The sequence below is a fragment of the Xiphophorus couchianus genome, chromosome 5 (genome assembly GCF_001444195.1).
Source record: "Xiphophorus couchianus chromosome 5, X_couchianus-1.0, whole genome shotgun sequence".
Classification (NCBI taxonomy): domain Eukaryota; kingdom Metazoa; phylum Chordata; class Actinopteri; order Cyprinodontiformes; family Poeciliidae; genus Xiphophorus; species Xiphophorus couchianus.
The window spans coordinates 41177861-41198046 of NC_040232.1; the positions used below are offsets into that span (position 1 = coordinate 41177861).

The window sequence follows — 20186 nt, forward strand, 5'->3', positions numbered from 1 at the left end:
TCAGCAAACTTTTCTATATCTAATCAATGTCTATTTATTTAACAAGAGAGTTACTTCTAATTTATCCTGTCTAATTATCAGTAAGTCCTGTAGATTTAATAATATTTTATCTATCTTGAAGTTTTGGTCAGTTCTAAAAAGACTGATTGTGAAAATATCTAGAATCAGCTGCATGCTACAGTTTGTTGTTATCTGATCAATCCCTCTTACAGTTAGAGCCTGTTTCCCTAAAGATCTTTGTTTTGTCTGCATCCTCCACCCATTTTAAAAGTCCCATTGTAGCTAATTGTATTTCATTCTATCAACATTTATATCTACTATTTTAGTGCATAATTCTATACACAGTTTTATTTTATTTATTTCTCTACCTAATCAGTCATGTATTTAGCTATGTATTCATTCACTTTATTTATGTATTTATCTATTAATTTGCCAAGACAGCATGTCTACAATCCTCTGTGACCTAATTTTCTTGGCTTATTCTTTCTTTATTTATTTATTTATTTATTTAACCTTAGAACCCATAATTTATTTTCAATTTGTTCAGATGTTTTATTTTATCAGGATTCTATCTTAAATAACCTTCCAATCTTTATACTGCAGGTCACACTAACTGCTGTTATTGCCTAATTTTAATAATTTAGTCCAGTTTAACACATAGGGTGTTCTAAAAACTGGAGATTGTTACACCACGAGACAGCACTAAAAAATACTCTGTAGAGTAATTTCTACTTCAACTTGGTGTCCCAAGTGAGAAATTCTTGCCTATGGCATCTGCTGACAGAGGTGCTGTTTACCTTCTCGTGGTAGTTAAATGACACAAAATACCAAGTGGTATCCTATCTCCAATCATACAATCTTTCACACCAACATGAATTACACCACAAACGAAGACATACAACACAAACACAACACATCTGGCCAGTTTTATAGTCAGTCCAAGTGTCAGTCAGTCCCCATTATTTCATCAAAGTTTTACTGTAATTTCATCAAATTTACTGAAGCTTCAGAAATTGTCCAATGTTTTATTAACATAATTTCACGTGTCAATTTAATTTATTTTAAACTCTAGTCTTCAGGAACCTGTTGTAAATATCGTGCACGTTCACAAAGAGACATGTCAAAATTGTTCAGCAATGAGTAATTTCCCGCTATCTGGTACCAGTATTTTACTTAACCCTTAATTTAAAACCAAAACACCACGTGTTTTCTGTACTTCACTTTTCAAAACACCACGCAGCAAAATCAATGCAAATTCACACAAACTGCTCCCTCTTTTTTAAAACACAGCGTTCCGCTCAGAGCGATCACACAGATACACACGCAGATACAAACAGCCCCGTGCCGCGGCAACAAGCACACAAATCACCACACAGATACACACAACGTAACACTCCGCTCAAACACACAGCCAGCTCGAACTCGCACACGCGCACACACACACGGCCACGCACGCAGACACACACTCAGACACACACGCAGATCTCTGCACACACTTCACACAGAAGAGCAGCTGGCTGCAAAAGCACCACAAACAGACAAACACAGATACACTAAACAGAATGATAGACAAAATAGAAAAACAGAAGGAGAAGGAAAACAAAAATACAAAGAAAGCACCGGCTAAAAATAAAAGATGCAACATCAAAGCTTACCGCAAGCTATGCTAAGAATTCACCGCAAATCCTTTCCGTCGGTCTATCGCAGACCTGTCTAACTCAAAACAAAAATACAAACCAAAGCTTCCCGCAAGCTATTTTAAAGTGTACCTCACACTATTTTCAAAGCTTCCCGCAAGCTATTTTAAAGTGTACCTCACACTATTTTCAAAGCTTCCCGCAAGCTATTCCAAGAATTTACCACAAATTCTATCCATTACAGTCTTCCCCAGACTTGTCTATTCCAAAAACAAAACACATCAAAGCTTCCCGCAAGCTACATCAAGAATTTACCGCAAATTCTTCCCGTCGGTCTACCGCAGACCTTTCTGATTGTCCAATTATTAGTCCATCGGAGATGAGCCGAAATCTCCCAGCTGATGCAAACTCAAACTAACTTTTAATACACAATTTCCTTTCTATTTGGAAGTCCAAGACTAAACATTCCGGGGAAAAGAATACTACTAAGAAAAACCCGACCTTTACAACAATAGGGTAGCAAATCCTATGTTTGGAACCGTCACGAACCTCTTGTTTCACGTGTATTTTCAATCCAATTATTATAAAGACTCTTTTAAAAACACAATCTCTGCATCCCTGCAGCTCCGACAACTCCGCGTGGCTGCACACAGCCAGAACAATCAAGCACCCCTCCCCTTTCCGAGCACATGGCCCTGTAGACAACCAAGGAGTAATTAAAACATGTCTTACCGCACGAGCCGAACGGATCGATCGGGGAGAGACCGCCACCCGCCAAGATTCCAGAACCGGACGAAGCCCCCAATTATTGAAGAAGAAGATCATTTAATGCTAGCTTTGGACAAAAAGTTTTGGCTCTTTCCTCTTTTCTCTCCCGAGTCCTTGGCGAGTGGCGGCGTCCTGCTAAAACGAAACTAACACAGCGTGTTGACGTCACAGATCACAGAGTTTAATTCATAGAAAGCGATGAACAACAAAGCTGCAGAGATACAGAGATATGCATTAACTCATAAAATAACAGACACACAAGGGATAGACAAACGAACACAGAACATATAGACAGACAACGGCGCCCAACGTGGAGAGGAAAAATGGAAAAACTCTCTCCCTGTATTAGCGTTACATTGTACTTTATACTGACTAGGCGTTTCCTCACTTTAATATATGCAAAGAAGGCGTTCCGTAATTCAACCAATCAGAGACCTGTTTCGGCCCCCAGAGAAACCTGAGAAGTCTCCCCCTTTACACCCAACTCGAACGGGCGTCTGGTCTCCGTCAAGCCAGAAGGGGAAGAACACTTAATCTCAGAGGTACTGGGTACGACTGTCCCCAGCACCGAAGTCCTGAGATAAATCTCGCAGACTCCCCTGGAGTTTTGACGTCCCACATTCCAGCTGCCGTTTCCATGGAGATGCTACTTTATGGCCCTTGTGTGCTCTTTAAGCAGACAGTGGAAGGCGTCTGCTTGTCTCCTTGGGCCATCTCAAAGGGTCACACAAAGCCTGTTTTTCCAATAAAAATGCTTAATATTCCTTTACACATGTTGTAAGTATTTTAGCACTTAACTAATCATTTTCCTTTACACTTTGTAGTCTGGTTGGTACTTGGTAAGGTTAAGCTTCATGCAAGCGTTGAGGCTTTCATCCGTTAAACGTGATCGTAGGTTGGACTGGATGTTGTTAAGATGTGAGAATGACTGCTCACACGCATACGTAGATCCAAACATGGTGCTGCTCAGCAGCTCTGGGCAGGCTTTCTTTCTGCTGTCTCCCGCCGGGTATTTTGACGCAAAGGTAGCAAGGCGTGTGTCGACGTGCCGCTTTACATTAGACCGTTTCATCGGCGCAATTTTGTCATTGCAAATTAGACACACCGCAGAACCTGCTTTCTCCACAAAGGCTAATTCTTCGGTCCATTCGTCCTGAAATGTACGATACTCCTCGTCTTTTTCTCTTTTCGCCATCTTCTTCGTCAAAGGGTTAGCTTTGAGCTAATGCCCCAGCAGACTGATTCAAAAGGGGGCATTTACCTGTTTACCCAGCAACAGCCAACGTAGGCTATTTTCATCCAATTAAAATAATGGACTGCTCCAGCAGCCAATAGCAAGCCTGAACAGGACATGAGCGGTGGAAAATCGATGGATGGATAAAAACTTGTTTTAATCCATCCAAATTAAATATTTTATGTTTTATCTGCGAGCCAGATGCAATCATCAAAAGAGCCACACCTGGCTCGCGAGCCATACGTTCCCGACCCCTGTTCCAGGGGTTTAATCAAGAGTTATTGATTAAATGTCCCTCAAATGTCAATCAATCTACATTATTTATACCACAAGGTAGATTTGGTTACAGTGACGTGAGCCAGCTTTCTTGCCATGCAGGAAATTTGATATAAACACGCAATAAATACATACAATACATGATTAAAAGTGTTTTTTATGTTAAAAAACATAAAAACAAAAAAATAAATACACATAGACTTAAATACAGTATCCTCATTTTTACAACTGAAAAAAGAATAAGAAAACCATGTTAAAACTGTACTAAATTGAATTTTAAAAACTTATGGCAGCAGGCAAGAAATTGGTTTTATAAAAACTGGTTTTACATTTGTAGACCAAATATCTGCATCCAGAAGTTGCAGTGCAGAGGATGACACATCTTTGCAGATGGATGTAGATCATCTCACCAGTCAGCTTCCTGAACCAGTTTACTACTTGGGTCAGGCAGTGACCATGTGTCAAACAGGACTTTGTTGGTATGAAGTAAGGGAGCAAATGGACTAAATTTGCCTAAAGCCATTTCTAAATTTCACAATCAACTCATACAAAGTTCGAGAAGCAGGTTTCTATTCTTTTAGATTTTAGAACAAAAGAGAAGTAATGAATGGAACCTGACATATTCATTCAAATAAATTAAACATTTTTGCTTTAAAAGTTAGGTCATTCTATTGTGATATTAATGGCAGCTAATTCATGAAAACACAATAAAAGTGTAAAACAAAACTTTTTTTTTACCTTAAGATTCAAAAACACTGCAAAGTTACTAACAGCCTCTGTGGAGCGCCTAGTGTTAAATGATCAAGTTGCCCTAAAAACCTTTCTGTCTAGAAAAAATTGAAAAACTGAAGTGTTTCTTATCTGGGCTGGAAGGGAAAATGTTTTCTGAGATATTCTTTACTTTTATGTAACATTCATAGATAGTAATGTATAAAAGTTGATCTGCCCCAGCTTCTGTTTTCTCATTGTGCCCCTTTGTCCTGTAGATGCATCAGCTGCAATGCAGGTCCGAGCGCTGAAGGATTACTGCAACAACTACGACCTTACCAGCCTCAACATCAAAGCTGGAGACATTATCACGGTACATTCACCACATTTTGCAACCACTGTAAAATATTTTCTGATGATTTCATATACTATAAAGCCCTAGTTCTATTTGTTGTGGCTTTGGTCCCTATTTAGGCCTGTTGTTTCTTTTTAAATATATGTTTTGTGGCATTTCCTGATGGGGAACTTGATTTATTTGTGTCTCTAGCCTAGTTGATCAGAGAAAATGACAGAAAACGTTAGTCCCCAAGACGAGTACAATTAGAAATGAAATGCTCTTTGGCAGACGACTTTTTTATTGCCCAGAAAGGGTGTGGAAAAACCAAAACTGCAAAAGTACAATAGAGTACATTAAAAAAATGTTTGTCTTTCCTAGGTCCCTACTTCAAATCTCTGTCCTTGAAGGCTCCACTAATAAAATATGCAGAAGTATACGAGCTATGTTCCAGGATTTGTTTCTAGTGAAAAACTTCAGGGCCTCGTTTCAGAAAGCAGGGCTAACTAACTCTGATAGGTTTATTTTAATTCCTAACTTGCAAAGAATCAACCAGAGACATAATTTTCTTTTCTGCAGAAAAGGAGGGAAGATCCGAGACGCGGAAAGCCGCCGTCAAACACTGTCTGGGATCAACTCTGTCCGATCTTTGTCTGCATTTGGCTTTATTAGAAAATACAAAGAAGGAGGTTGGGCTTTTCACATAGTCACACAAAGAATTTGACCGATGACCTTTTTCTACAGGGTGTTCTGGAACCTTCTGTGGACATGCCCTTAAAAGGGCATGGGGCTGACCACAACTAATCAGTTACACATATAGCTGATAACACAGGAATGTGCAAAGTCTCTAGCCTCCAGGCAAACATCCTAAAAATGGTTAATAATGTTTCACAGAAGAAAAGGAGTCAAGTAAACATCAAACAAAATAATAATATGAAAACATAACCTTTCAAATAAACTCACAAGTAAATGAACTTAGATAATTTTTCTAACAAACTCGGGCAGAAACTCTGAAGAAACCACCTAGTCTATGATAATCAGGGTTTTTGGTTTCAGAACATGTTAAAGTCACAATGATGTACAGCTCAACAGTGGGAGGGCTCATATTTAAAAAGCTCCATCATAAAATAAAATTTACCTAAAAATAAGCTTTTCATGCCTGATACCAATAACATAACAGAGAAACAGAATAGCTTTAATAAAGAGCACCAGCCAGGGATTAAACCCTGGTGTTTGGTAGAACCTCATCATGTTAATGTGAGTAAGATTCATATTCACCTCATAGGCGTCTCTGCTGTACATTAATAGTTTATGTGCTACAGTAAATTTTCTAACAAGATCTGGTTGGCAGTAAAACAAAGTGCAGCACAAAGAATGTCCTCGTTGTTTCATATGAGTGATGTGCGAGCAGAAGTTTTGACTGTGGCGAAAAACAGTAACGCTAGAAAATATATTAGTCCGGGAATGATAAAACATCTAACTGCAGCGTGATCACCCTCATCTGACAGGGATTTCTGCAGAGTATTTACTCTCCAACATGTAACGGCTCCCACAGAAAAGAACACTTCATTTCTAACGCTTTCCTTGTGCCAGGTTTCAGCTAAAATATAGAACAAACTTAGGGTTTGTTCAAACAATCCTGCTGCCGAGCAGGGATGGTTCACGGAGTAAGTTGCGGTAGTAAGTTGACTCTGGATAGCTGATACACAGCTTTCTGAAACGGAAAACCCAGGATATGCACATAGCTACCCCTCCTGCTTTCTGAAACAGGACACTGGAGGAGCTTCTCAAACTTTCATCTTGAAGATGCTTTTCACTAGTTCTCAGGAGCAAATGCTCCGTGCATTTAAACATAATCTAAATAAAATCATCTGATACCAGGCATCTTCTGGGCAATAAGTCAGTGCATCATCTTATTCATCCATTTTTCCACTAAGTGTTCCTAGTTCAGACAGATGTTTGTGTACAGGTGCTGGAGCAGCACTCTGATGGCAGATGGAAGGGCTGCATCCATGACAACCGCACCGGAAACGACCGCGTGGGCTACTTCCCATCCAACATCGTGGAGGTCATCAAGAGGGCAGGTGACCACCCACATGACAGCTGTATGTGTGTGTGTGTGGCTTGTGTGAGTGGTTTGCATGTGTTGTGTGGTAGCTAGCAGCAGCTTTTGGCCTCCATCAGCCTGTTGCTCATCAACAGTGTCCTCTGGCGGCTGTTTACCTCCTGTTCCTTCTGTCTCCTTCCTTAACCTATACCAACCTCTTGCCTCTCTAACCTCCCCCCTGCCCCCACACACACACCCCTCTTTGCTTCCTACAACTGCTTTATTAGACGCTTTTGTTCATTTTATGTGTTTGCATTATTGCTTAGAAAGATTCCATCTGGATATATATGGATGTTTTCTGGTTTTAATTTCAATCAGTTCTATTTTTATGCATTTTTTTTTTACTTTTTGACTGATCAGTTGTTGTTGTTGTGTTGTTTTTGTTTTGCAACCTCCCCTCTTACCCCCTCTCGGGTTGTACCCAGGCCACTCCCCCTCCCAGCAGTGCCACACCCTGCTCCTCCGCCGGCCCAACCCCTGCCCCATTGCCTCAGCCAACGGACACCCATACCCCCCCTCCAAAGTCCTCCCCCTGCATCTGCATCTGCCTTCTCCCCCTCCCCTCCATTCCGGCACACATTCCCTCCCTCGCTTCTCCTCGTTTGGGTATGTTCCTCTTCCCATCTCTCCTCCTCCTCTGTCCATTTCTCCTCCTCTCTCCACTCCTCAGGAGCAGCAGAGTCAGACAGGTACATACTGTAAACCACAGATAAGCATCCTTTCTTTTTTTATGCTCTTTGGACAGAAAACTCATGGATTGTCAGCTGTTGCCTGGCTTTAGTTAAAGCTCCAGTTCACTCAAATGGTGAAAACACCAAACTTTGCCACACCAGTGTTTTGCATTTTATTTTAAACCTTAAAATCGATAAGTGATTAGTTTTAATGCTATAGCTAAAGTTCTTTTGTTTAATTTTTGTAATACAGTGTAAGAAAGTCAGTCCCAGTTCTTTGTATAAATAATCTGTGTGAACTGATCCTTTAAGAGAAAGATTCTGTTAATTTGTGTTAGTTCATATGATAAACAGTGCTGTGCAAAAGTTTTGTGTAATGCTACATTTCTTCCTGTGTTCCTTCTAAGCAGTCAGTCTTTCCTGTAATATGTTAAACTGCTTTTCAGGATTTCAGAAGGGATTTTACTGAGCTTCTCATCTCTAAGGGAGAGCCCAGACACCATACGGAAAAAACTCATTTCGGCCGCTTGTATCCATGACCTTGTTCTTTCGGTCATGACCCAAAACTCATGATAAAATGGAGAGTTCCACTTTTTGACTCCACTCTCTCTTCACCATGAGAGACAGGTACAGCGCCTGCTTCACTGCAGACGCTGCACCAATCCGTCTGTCGATCTCCCGTTCCATTTTTCCCTCATTGCTGAACAAGATCCCCAGATATTTAAACTCCTCCACTTGGGGCAGCCCCACCCCCCTCCCACACCCCCCACCCCCACCAAGAGAAGGCACTCTATCCTTTTCCAGCTCAAGACCATGGCCTCGGACTTGGAGGCACTGATCCTCATCCCAGCTGCTTCACACTCAGCTGTGAACCGCTACAGTGAGAGCTGCTGATCATGGCCTGATGAAGCCAACAGAACCACATCAACCACAAAAAGCAGAGATGAGATCCTAAGGCCACCAAAACGGATCCCCTCAACACCTTGGCTGCGCCTAGAAATTCTGTCCATAACAGTTATGACAAAGGGCAGCCCTGGCGGAGTCCAACTCTCACCGGAAACGAGCCCGACTTATTGACAGCAATGAGAACCAGACTCTGACACCGGTCATACAGGGACCTGACAGCCCGTATCAAAGGGCCCGGTACCCCATACTCCCGGAGAACCCCCCACAGGGCTCCCTGAGGGACACAGTTGAACGCCTTCTCCAAGTCCACAAAACCCATGTAGACTGGTTGGGCGAACTCCCACTCACCCTCCAGGACCCTGCCGAGGGTGTAGAGCTGGTCCAGTGTTCCACGACCAGGACGAAAACCACACTGCTCTTCCTGAATATACGGTTCGACTGTCCGACGGACCCTCCTCTCTAGGGCCCCTGAAAGTAATCCTCTAGGACTCACTCTTAAGCCTCCCTGGCTTAAGAGTATGATCCTTCTGTAATTGGAGCACATTCTCTGGTCCCACGTTTTGATTAGGGGCACTACCACCCAATCCTGGGGAACTGCCCCCGATGTCTATGCAATATTGCAGAGTCACATCAATCAACCCAACCCTATGAGGGGTTGGGTTGGATGATTTTTGGGAATCCAGTTCCCAAAAATCATCCAAAAATCAAAGTCTGAAGACAAACTTTTAAAGACCTCCAGAAACAGATCTGTATCTCAAAACTACTTAAGCACATTGGAAGAATCTCTGAAATAGGAATAAATTAGATGTGGTTTAAAACTTTTGCACAGTACTATGTATTTTATAATAACATTATGAGGCTGTTCTAGGTTCTTAAAAGTACTAGTCATGGTTGGACAAAGCAAATCATTTCATTTAAAACTTTTGACTTACAATGAATATGTTCACATTTATGAAGTATGTTATTATCCAGTATAAGTATAAATTAATTTCACTGTCAGATTATTGGAAATTGTATCACCACTCATGCAGTATTTTTTAATAAAAACAATAGTTTTTAGTCAAAATGATAAATTATTGAACCAAAACAAGTTATTTTAAACCCTAAAGCTCTTTTAAAATCTTTAGCTTGACATGAGTAATAATGATTTATAGGTGACAGATTTATATGGAGATATGCATTGCACTCACTGTCTTGGAGAATTTTTTTGTTTTTGTTGTAAATGATTAGAAGTTGGCCTCAGAAATAATTTGATTTCTTCTTCAGTGACAATAAAAATTGTGTGTATATGTGTGTATGTGACAGGTTCCCGGACAGCAGAGCTGAGTCCTCAGGGCTCACCCACTTTAGGACATCAGAGCAGCACCAGCGAGGACATCTGGGTGTTACGCAAACCAGTGGCAGGTACACCCCAAACTCTGCCTGCCTGTAGGAAAAAATTAGAATTTCTGCAGTTTTGTTCTATATGACCTATAACACCATAGAAAAGCTCAAAAATCGATATAGTTTGCTTGCTAAAGAGCCGGTTTTTTTGCAATCTTTTAAATTGATATTGTTCATCAGTTCCCCAGGTTTTCTCAAGCCTGGGGAACTTGGACTTCAGTTGCATTTTTTGTGTTTCCCTCTTTAGCTGCTTTACCTGACTAGATTAGCCCAGTGTTTGCTTAGAAATAAGGAAACTTGACAAGGCCTTATTGTAAAGCCACACCTAGAACACCTGACTCACTGTCGACAGTTCTGTCAGACAGAATGGGCTCAAATTCCAGCAAGCTATCACGTAAAGGCTGTGTGAGGATACCCAAATGTTCCACCCACAACATGCAGTTTAAAGGGAATGCTACCAATTACTGAGGCAATGTATGTAAATTTCTGATTTTGAACTTTACTATACATGAAGGCATGAAGAATAATTAAAAATAATTTTGGTAATTCTAACTGACTGACGTTTGGTCTGATTTAACTTCAGGTAGTGAGAAAAAATGTGTGTCTTTTTATTTGTTGTATATAAACTTTTAATTTCAGCTATATGTTCTACATAATATACACACCCACTCCTAGAATGTCTCAGCAATAACTACAGATTAATAGCATCTGTTCTCAAGGTGTTCCATGCAAATCCTCTGTCTGTACCGTTGAAGATTAACTCACCTCATTATGACTGATGCTTGGTGTGGCTCTTTGAGCAGGGCCTGTTGAGTAAACTACCTGACTGATGTAGCTAACACTAATTTTACCACTAAAAGGCTCTCAGACAATTATAGTGCATTAAACTTTCAGCCTAAGATGGTCAGGCAGTTGGATCTGGACTTTCTACTGAAGCTCCAGATAACTGACTGGAAATTATCAAAAAATCAGCAAAAGTCCAAAGAAAATCTTAAAAGACATGCAATTACTCAAGACCACTTTCAAAAGATTGCAATGAAATTTGGCTTGCTGGAAGATATGACGTTTCTGATTGAAGGAGGAGAGCGCAGTGGCAGTGTGTGCAGCTTGGGCAGCGTTCGCTCCTCCAGCAGCCTGCAGGGATCTGGAAACACCCATGTCCTGACAACACCGGCCCCCAGTCCTCAGCCGGCCCCTACGCCAGGACTCAACACTCATGGCCTCAACGCTCCAGGGCTGCATGCTCAAGCTGAAGGGGTTAAGGTAAGAGGCTTCCTGAATGTGTTCACATACACAGGTTTTTACCACATTTCTGCTTTTAAGTTTCACAGTACAACCAGCACGTTGTTTACTGGAAACAACAAAACAATTTCAGGAAGCTGACACAAATGTGTTTACCATGTTAACCACAGCTATGCTTCCTGTCAGGTTGTTTTTCCGCTGCATCATCTTTTTTCAGCAGTTAAACCAGGTGCATTTTGGTTTGGCCTCCACTTTTCTCTTTCACTTTTACTTTAACTCTGATTTTGTGGGTTGCATATGCATCACTCAGAGAGCAATGCATATTAAAGCGACCAAAAAAATACTTAGGATTTTTTCCCCCCTTTATGTAAAAGTTTTTGCACAGTGATAAATTTAAATGGGATAAAGTTTAAATTAACTAAATAGAGTAGTGCCAGTTATGATATTCTTTGAATATCAATATCCAAGTATTGTCACCTATCCTTAGCCCTGGCTTTTGGATCGGTCATTCTAACTTCTAAATAAAATTTGACCCATTCCACTGCAGCTTTGGCCAAGTCTTTGGGGCTGCTGTCCTGCTGGAAGGTGAACGTTTATCCCAGTCTAAAGTTCTTGGAGTGTCTGGAAGGGCTTCTTCCTGTATTTGGCTCCAAAAATTTTCCCATCATCTCTGACTAGCTTTCCTATCCCTTCTGAAGAAAAGCTCCCCCTATTGGTGCAAAAAGTATCATCTGACTTGGACTCCTTATTTCACCTGTTTGCTTTGACTCCCACTTGGCTTGTGGCAAACTGCAAATTTGACTTTTTTGTCTTTCAACCAGTGACGTGTGGTCAGGGGAGGCATGGATAAATAATATATAATAATAAAATAATTTAAATTGCTATTTTCACCCTGAGGTTTGTACTACAAAATATTTATTTTTCATTTAGCTTAACCAATTTAGATTATTTTTTCTTCAAAATCGCTGAATTTGTCCAATTTCCCATTCAAATGCTTGGTGAGGCAGCATAGATTCAATAAGGCACTGGAAACATTCCTCAGAGTCTGGTTCATATTAACATGATAGCATCACTCAGTTACTGCAGATTTGTTGACTGCACATCCATGATGTGAATGTCCCATTTCACCACATTCCAAAGGTTCTCTATTGGATTGAGATCTGGTGACTGTGGAGGCCATTCGAGCACAGTGAACTCGTTGTCGTGTTCAAGAAACCAGTCTGAGATAATTCGCGCTTTATGACATGGCTACTTCCATCCTACTGAAGTAGCCATCAGAAAATAGATACACTGCAGTCATAAAGGGATGGACATGGTCAGCAACAATACTCAGGTAGGCTGTGGCGTTGACACAATGTTCAATTGGACTAATGGGCCCAAAGTGTGCCAGGAAAATATCCCCCACACCACTGCACCACCACCAGCCTGAACTGTTGATACAAGGCAGGATGGATCCATGGCTCCATGATGTTGACACCAAATTCTGACCCTACTGAATCTGAATGTTGCAGCAGAAATCAAGACTCATCAAACCAGGCAACGTCTTTCCAATTTTATATTGTCTAATTTTGGTGAGCCTGTGCGAATTGTTGCCTCAGTTTCCTGTTCTTAGCTGACAGGAGTTGCACCAGGTGCGGTCTTCTGCTGCTGTAGCCCATCTGCCTCAAGGTTCAACATCTTCAGCACCTTCTCACATAGGCTGCTCCAGCTCCGCTGTCGTAGGGACAGATACAGGAAATCCTTCCTGCCACATGCCATCTCACTGTACAATAAAAGCTAAATCATTGTTCTGCACTAATCAGTCCAATTTTGCACAACTGCACTGTGGCACACTGCTGTACATATATTTACATATACATACTGTATCTGCATTTTTTGAATCTTTGCAAGGACTGCTATAAGTTGCTTTTTATATTGACAGCATGTTATATTTTATTTTTATTTTGTCTACAATTGCTACTCAGTGGTGGTTGTTATTGTGTCTTGTCTCTATGCTGCTGTAACTGCGAAATAATTTCCCTGCTGGGATGAATGAAGTAATTCTATTCTATTCTATTCTATTGTGCATTTAGAGATGCTTTTCTGCATACATCAGTTGTAACGAGTGTTTATTTGAGTTACTGTTGCAGTTCTATCAGCTCAAACCAGTCTGACCATTCTCCTCTGACCTCTGGCATCAGCAAGGCATTTGGCCCACAGAACTGCCGTTCACTGGATTTTCTCTGTAAACCCTGGAGATGGTTGTGTGTGAAAATCCCAGTAGATCAGCATCTCTGAAAATCTCAGACCAGCAAGCCTGGCATTAACTACCATACTATTGTATGTTCAAAAGTCTCTTTAATCACCTTCCTTTCCCATTCTGATGCTCGGTTTGAACTGCAGTAGATCGCCTTGGCCATGTCTACATGCCTAAATGCATTGAGTTGCTGCCATGTGATTGGCTGATTCAACATTTGCATCAATGAGCAGTTGGACAGGTGTACCTGATAAACTGGCCGGTGAGTGTATAGTCGCCATCATCCAGAACTTTTTCTCTGTAGCTCTCTGCAGATGGTTTTGACCATGTCTACGTGCCTAAATGCGTTGAGTTGTTACCATGTAAGCTAACATTTGCACAAATGAGTGGTTGGATAGGTGTACCTAATAAAGTGGCCGGTGAGTGTATAATACCAGTTTATTCAGGTAGACTTAAAAACCTTCAATTTTTCACAATAGTATAAAGATTCATAGAGCTCAGCTTCTTAAAAGCTTGGTGTAATGTAGAACAATCCAGCTGATCTAACCAGTCTTAATATTAAAACTCCTTTGAAAATGGCTAAATAAGAAATCTTAAGATGTAAATTATACCATCAGCTAATTATTATGCACGGCGGTGTTTTCTTATAGTACCTGTGCACATTATAGGCTTGTCTGTTGTTCTTAACTCAACATGTAAATAAGCAAAAGACAATTCTTCCAGTACACTATTTAGATGACCACTTAGTTCCACCCTGAGCATGAATCAGTCAATCAATCAATCAAATCAAATTTTATTTGTATAGCACATTTCTGCAGCAAGGCATTTCAAAGTGCTTTACATCATTACAAACACAGAAACACAATGCAACATAGAATCAACAATCAAAACATGACATTAAGACAAGTTCCATCAGTAAATTTGTAATTGATTAAGTTTCAAATACAATCCTAAACAGGTGGGTTTTTAGTTGAGATTTAAAAGAAGTCAGTGTTTCAGCTGTTTTACAGTTTTCTGGAAGTTTGTTCCAAATATGTGGTGCATAGATGCTGAAAGCTGCTTCTCCTCGTTTGGTTCTGATTCTGGGGATGCAGAGCAGAACCAGAACCAGAAGACCTGAGAGGTCTGGAAGGTTGATACAACAACAGCAGATCTTGAATGTATTGTGGTGCTAAGCCGTTCAGTGATTTATAAACTAACAACAGTATTTTAAAGTCTATTCTTTGAGCTACAGGGAGCCAGTGGAGGGACTTTAAAACTTGTGATGTGCTCTATCTTCCTGGTTTTAGTGAGAACGCAAGCAGCAGCGTTCTGGATCAGCTGAAGCTGTTTGATTGATTTGTTGGACAGACCTGTGAAGACACTGTTGCAATAATCAATACGACTGAAGATAAACACATGAATGAGTTTCTCTAGATCTGGCTGAGACATTAGTCCCTTAATCCTGGAAATGTTCTTCAGGTGATAGAAGGCCAGCTTTGTGACTGTCTTTATGTGGCTCTGGAGGTTCAGGTCAGAGTCCATCACTACTCCCAGGTTTCAGGCCTGATTGCTGGTTTTCAGTTGTAATAACTAAAGCTGTGCATTGACTCTAGATCTATAACTCTAGATCGTTCCTCTTTAGGTCCAAAAATAATAACTTCAGTTTTGTTTCTGTTCAGCTGGAGAAAGTTTTGGCACATCCACACATTTATCTGTTCTAAGCATCTGTTCAGTGATTGGATGGGCTCTGAGTCACCTGGTGACATCGTAATGTAGAGCTGTGTGCCATCTGCATAGTTATGGTAGCTAACTATGCAGTGGGAGTACCCCACATGTGACCTTTGACCTCTTTGATGAAAAGTTTCCAATTGAAACAAAGAAATCCCTGTTCTTCATGTAAGATTCAAACCAGTTAAGCACTGGACCGGAGAGTCCGACCCAACTCTCCAGTCGATTCAGTAATATGTCATAGTCAACAGTGTCAAAAGCTGCACTGAGGTCCAACAGAACCAGCACTGTGGTTCTCCCACAGTCAGTATTTATATGGATGTCATTGAACACTTTGACTAGGCCAGTCTCTGTGCTGTGGTGAGCACGAAAACCAGACTGGAAGGAGTCAAAGCGGTTGGTTATAGTTAGGAAGCTAGTTAATTGTTTACACACAGCTTTTTCAATAACTTTGCTGATGAATGGGAGGTTGGAGATCGGCCTGTAGTTCTACAGTAGTGATTTGTCCAGATTGTTCTTTTTTTATCAGTGGTTTGATTACTGCTGTTTTCAGAGCCTGGGGGAAAACGCCTGATGAGAGCAATGAGTTACTATTTGGATCAGATCAGTAACAATAACAGGCAGGACTTTCTTAAAGAAATGTGTGGGTAAAACATCCAGACAGCAGGAACTGGAGCTTATTGACTTATAATTTCCTGTAAGGTTTTATAATTAAGTAGTTGAAATTGGGTCATTTTTCCTGTATTTGTTTTGTTTGGGCACAGCATTGGTACTGACTTTATAGTGGATGTGCAGATTAATCCTCTGATTTTATTAATTTTCTCTGAAAAGAAGCTGGAAAACTGGTTGCAGGCGGCAATACATTGGAATTCAGGCGGTAACGTCACAGGAGGGTTTGTGATTCTGTGAACTGTTGCAAATAAAGCTTGAGCATTGTCAATGTTTTTGTTTATGATATCTGCAAAGAAAGCCTCTCTTGCATGTTTTAGTGTTAAATGATAGTTACGTAGTATTTCTTTATAGATGTCATAATGAACGTGAAGTTGAGTTTTACGCCATTTTTGTTCTGCTCTACGGCAGAGTTGTCTTGCAGATCTAACTGTGCATTTCTCCATGGAGATTTCTTCCTACCAGACACAACCTTCATTTTAATTGGGGCAATGGAATCAATGATATCTGAAACTTTAGACTGAAAATCATTTACCAACTTATCTACATCATTACAGCTTAAGGGTGAGGAAGAAGAGTAGATTTGATTAAATGTTTCTGCTGTGTTTTCAGTGAGAGAACGTTTTGTGATGGTTGCTGTTTGTATAAGTGGGTTAAAGAATAAAGAACTTTCAAAGATAACAGCGAAGTGATGCGACAGGCGACATCAGTTACAGAGACATTGGAAATATTCACACCCTTACTGATAACCAGGTCCAGTGTGTGTCCTTGAGTGTGTGTTGCTTGTTTGACATGTTGTGTTAGACCAAAAGTCTCTAAAATATTAGCGAGCTTTTTTGCCCCTCTGTCTTGGGGGTTGTCAACATGAATGTTGAAATCACCAACAATTATTAAACAATCATAATCAATACATATGAGAGATAGAAGCTCATTCAAGTCAGTAAAGAAATTTTCCACAAAAGTTGGAGTTTTGTATAAAGTTACAGTCAAAGTTCGTTTGTGGCCTTTAATCTCAATTCCAAGATACTCAAAAGAGGTGAAGTGACTCAAAGAGATTTTACTACAATTTATGGTATTCTTAAATATTGAAGCCACGCCTCCTCCTTTTTTATGTTTTCTATTCTCACTGAAGAAATTGTAGTTAGGAGGCGCTGATTCAATTATTACGATTGGTTCATTATTGTCATTCAACCATGTTTCTGTCAGAAACATAACATCGATATTATGCTCAGTGATGAAATCATTAATTAATAGAGTTTTAGCACAGAGAGATCTTGTGTTTAAAAGAGCTAGTTTAAGTGACTTGGAGGCCAAAAGTTCTTCAGTCTGAGGTTCCTTTAGGCAGGGGATCAGTCTGATGTTTGAATTAGGTCCCCTGTATTTTATGTTTCTGTTTCTTGTAAATTTTCTTATAGTGATCCGGACAGGTAATGTCCTGTTCTGCAGTGCCGAGGGGCCAGACACATTCTGGAGCAAGAAGGGTGTAAAGATAAAGTCTGGACCACGGCCTCAGACCTCAGTCTGAGGCCTCAGATAATATGAAGCCATATTATTCATATAACAAACCACAACTGCTTTCTTTATTTAGAAAATGCATTAAGCAGAGATAATGATGTTTATTACTTTTACTGTGCTTTAATCCCCCCCCACCACCACACACCACCACCACCATTCCACAATCTTTCTCAGTTTGGATTTTTTTGTAAAAAACTTCAAATGCATGATTTTCCTTTTACTTCACAATTATTTGCCATTTTGTATTGGTCTATCGTATCAAATCCCAATGAAAAGGAGTTATGATGCTTTTTTGTAATGCCTGGTATTCTATTCATACCTAACACAGTGTAATTGCTTAGGGTAAAAGATCTATATTCAAAAATGATATGAAAATTGTTTTGGTGAAAGAGGAGTGTGTTCTCATTTCTATTATATGGATATAGAATTGGGAGGTTGTAGCTTCTCTGCAGGAAACTACAGTAGCAGGTGGAGGATCATACGCTGATATCTTTTTCTTCTTTCCTATTTGCTGAAACACAGATCACCTCTGGGATTTGAATGACTACGCTTGACAAAGCATTTCTTTGCATGCCTGCTTATGCATATATGTGTTTTTGTGTTTTAGCTGCTGGCCACTGTACTGTCTCAGTCAGTAAAAGCAAAGGAGCATCTCTTGGAGCAGTCACAGTCTGTGGAGCAGTCAACGAGTAAGCACCCGCTGTTATCACAACACTCACAGTCACGTCTCAATGTTACATTCTGAACACACATTTAAGTAGCATTTGTGGTTGTCTGCATAGAGGGAGAATACCACCATCCATTTTAAATGAAAAGCACTGCTAGTTTAGTGATGACGACTGAGAGTGATCAAGGCGTTGTTCTTGAGTACAACAGTTCCCTCTGGGCTTTCTCTTCATCTCACTTTTATTCAGCCTGACCGTCTAAAGACCACCTGTCAGCTCACATCAGACACCAGCAGCACTGCCCTCCACGCTCCTTTTATTTTTGAACTTTAATGGTCTATTAATAACAGATGCTTTCATATGCAGACAGATCTTCAGATACATCTGTTCCCAGCAATCTGCACTTTTACGCTTTAACAGCAGTGACAAGGATCAAAGATGTACAAGCCCAGCAGTGAAGTCGCCCAAACTAAAAGAAATCCCAGATATTTAGGGCTCCTAAGCAGTCTGGAAAGTCCAGAAAATTCTAGAATTTGATTTCAATGTTTTGCAGTTCTGGAAAAATATGGTAAAACTACGTTAGAATGTAGGTTAACATTTGTGTTTCCATGCTTTATCCCATCTGTCATAGTCTGAATATTTTCTTTCTTTCTTTCTTTCTTTCTTTACTTTGTTGCTTGTGTCTACCATGTGCCTTAACTAGTTTCCTTCCTTATACCCTTAAGGACACATGGGAAAAAGAAATTCCTTCATTCCTGTAGCAGCTCCCCAGCACTTGAATTAATCAGCCAGTCTTGACGGGTGAATTTGGCGTTTTTCTTTTTCTTTTACGGGTGATTCAGATTCACCATGATCACCTCAATCACCTCAGTCACCGTGAAAACTAAAACATATACAAATATTAGAATACAAACATAAACTTACAATACAAACAACAAAACAAAACGTACCTCGCTGCTTTCACTGGGAAACACTAAGTGTTGATTTCTTCATGCCAATCATCTTGACAATTCAAGTCATTGATTAACACAATGATTCTACCAGCCTTTATAGGGCCTGCCCTCATTACCTACGGCAGCCCGTGAGGTACATACAGAAAACCCCAAAACATTACAAAGTGTAAATACCATTAAACAAAACAAAATAAAAAACCAACAAAAATGCCAATCAAAACAGACAAACATCCATAAACAATCTGCGACATTCTTAATTTAAAATATTCACTTTGAATAATTTACAATAAGTAGTCTACAAATATAAATTATTTGGGCAATTTATTTTAAATAGTTCACTATCCATTACAATTCCTTTCTTCTTTCCTTGGTTTCCTTCCTGCCTTATATTTTCCTTTACTCCCCTGTGTTTTTCCTTTCTTTGTGCCTTTCCTCCCTTCTTTTGTGTTCTTTTATGCCTACTCCCGTCTTTCCATCTGTCATTACTTCCTTCCTTGTTTTTTTTCGTGTCTCTCCTTCCTTCCTTCATTTTTATTTTGTATTGTTGCTTCCTTCAATCAAATCTGTCCCGGTTACTCGTAACTTTTCTTTCTTTATTCCTGCCAGTTTCTGGAATTTCCAGGTTTTGTAACTACAGTCTGCTGACTGCAGTGTGTCTGCCTTTAATTCATCATCAACTTAAATAATTGTATTATTTTAAAGTAAAGGTAAAGGAGTCCAAAAAAAGCATAGTAACCCTGAATGTTCAAATGCTTCTTTATTTTTCATAGCAGAATTTTTCTGACACTTCCACATTTGTATCTTTTAGTTAAAAAGTTATCAGTAAATAAAATTCCCATTATTAATATACAATGGCACAATGAATACAATCATCTTAAAGTAGAGAAAACATTCAGAAACCATCACATTACAAATTTGGACGTCTCTCCAACATTAATGAAAAGATGGAAACTGTTCAATTAAAATCTCAGGAGAACAGGCTGCAGATATTTCCACTTTTTACTGATGGAGTTTTACAGCAGATAATAATCTCAACTATCCCCTGTTTGTCTAAAATACACTTCAAAAACACCAACTCACACCAATTAATTTTGCTCTAGTTTTTAAATATCTTAGTACACTCGAAGTAGGACAAAACTAACTTACAAGTAACTGGCAGAAAAATATAGGAG

At 39.9% G+C, this 20186-nt stretch overlaps 1 protein-coding gene and 1 long non-coding RNA gene across 7 annotated transcripts in view; both read left to right on the top strand.

Annotated features, from left to right (window-relative positions):
* The window catches only part of LOC114145495 (caskin-1-like), a 107094-nt gene that overhangs the window by 61348 nt on the left and 25560 nt on the right, over positions 1–20186 (top strand). For 4 of the 6 annotated variants that reach the window (XM_028019103.1, XM_028019102.1, XM_028019106.1 and 1 more), the window contains 6 exons: positions 4902–4996; positions 6927–7041; positions 7490–7753; positions 9947–10045; positions 11103–11287; positions 18004–18085. In XM_028019103.1, the coding sequence (XP_027874904.1) occupies positions 4902–4996; positions 6927–7041; positions 7490–7753; positions 9947–10045; positions 11103–11287; positions 18004–18085 (840 nt within the window). Of the gene's footprint in view, positions 1–4901; positions 4997–6926; positions 7063–7489; positions 7754–9946; positions 10046–11102; positions 11288–18003; positions 18086–20186 lie in introns of all 6 variants that reach the window. The other 2 variants (XM_028019104.1, XM_028019105.1) reach the window with 2 other exon arrangements.
* Positions 592–1375, top strand: LOC114145532 (uncharacterized). Its single transcript, XR_003595723.1, has 2 exons — positions 592–721; positions 811–1375. It is a non-coding gene; the product is annotated as an uncharacterized LOC114145532 (long non-coding RNA).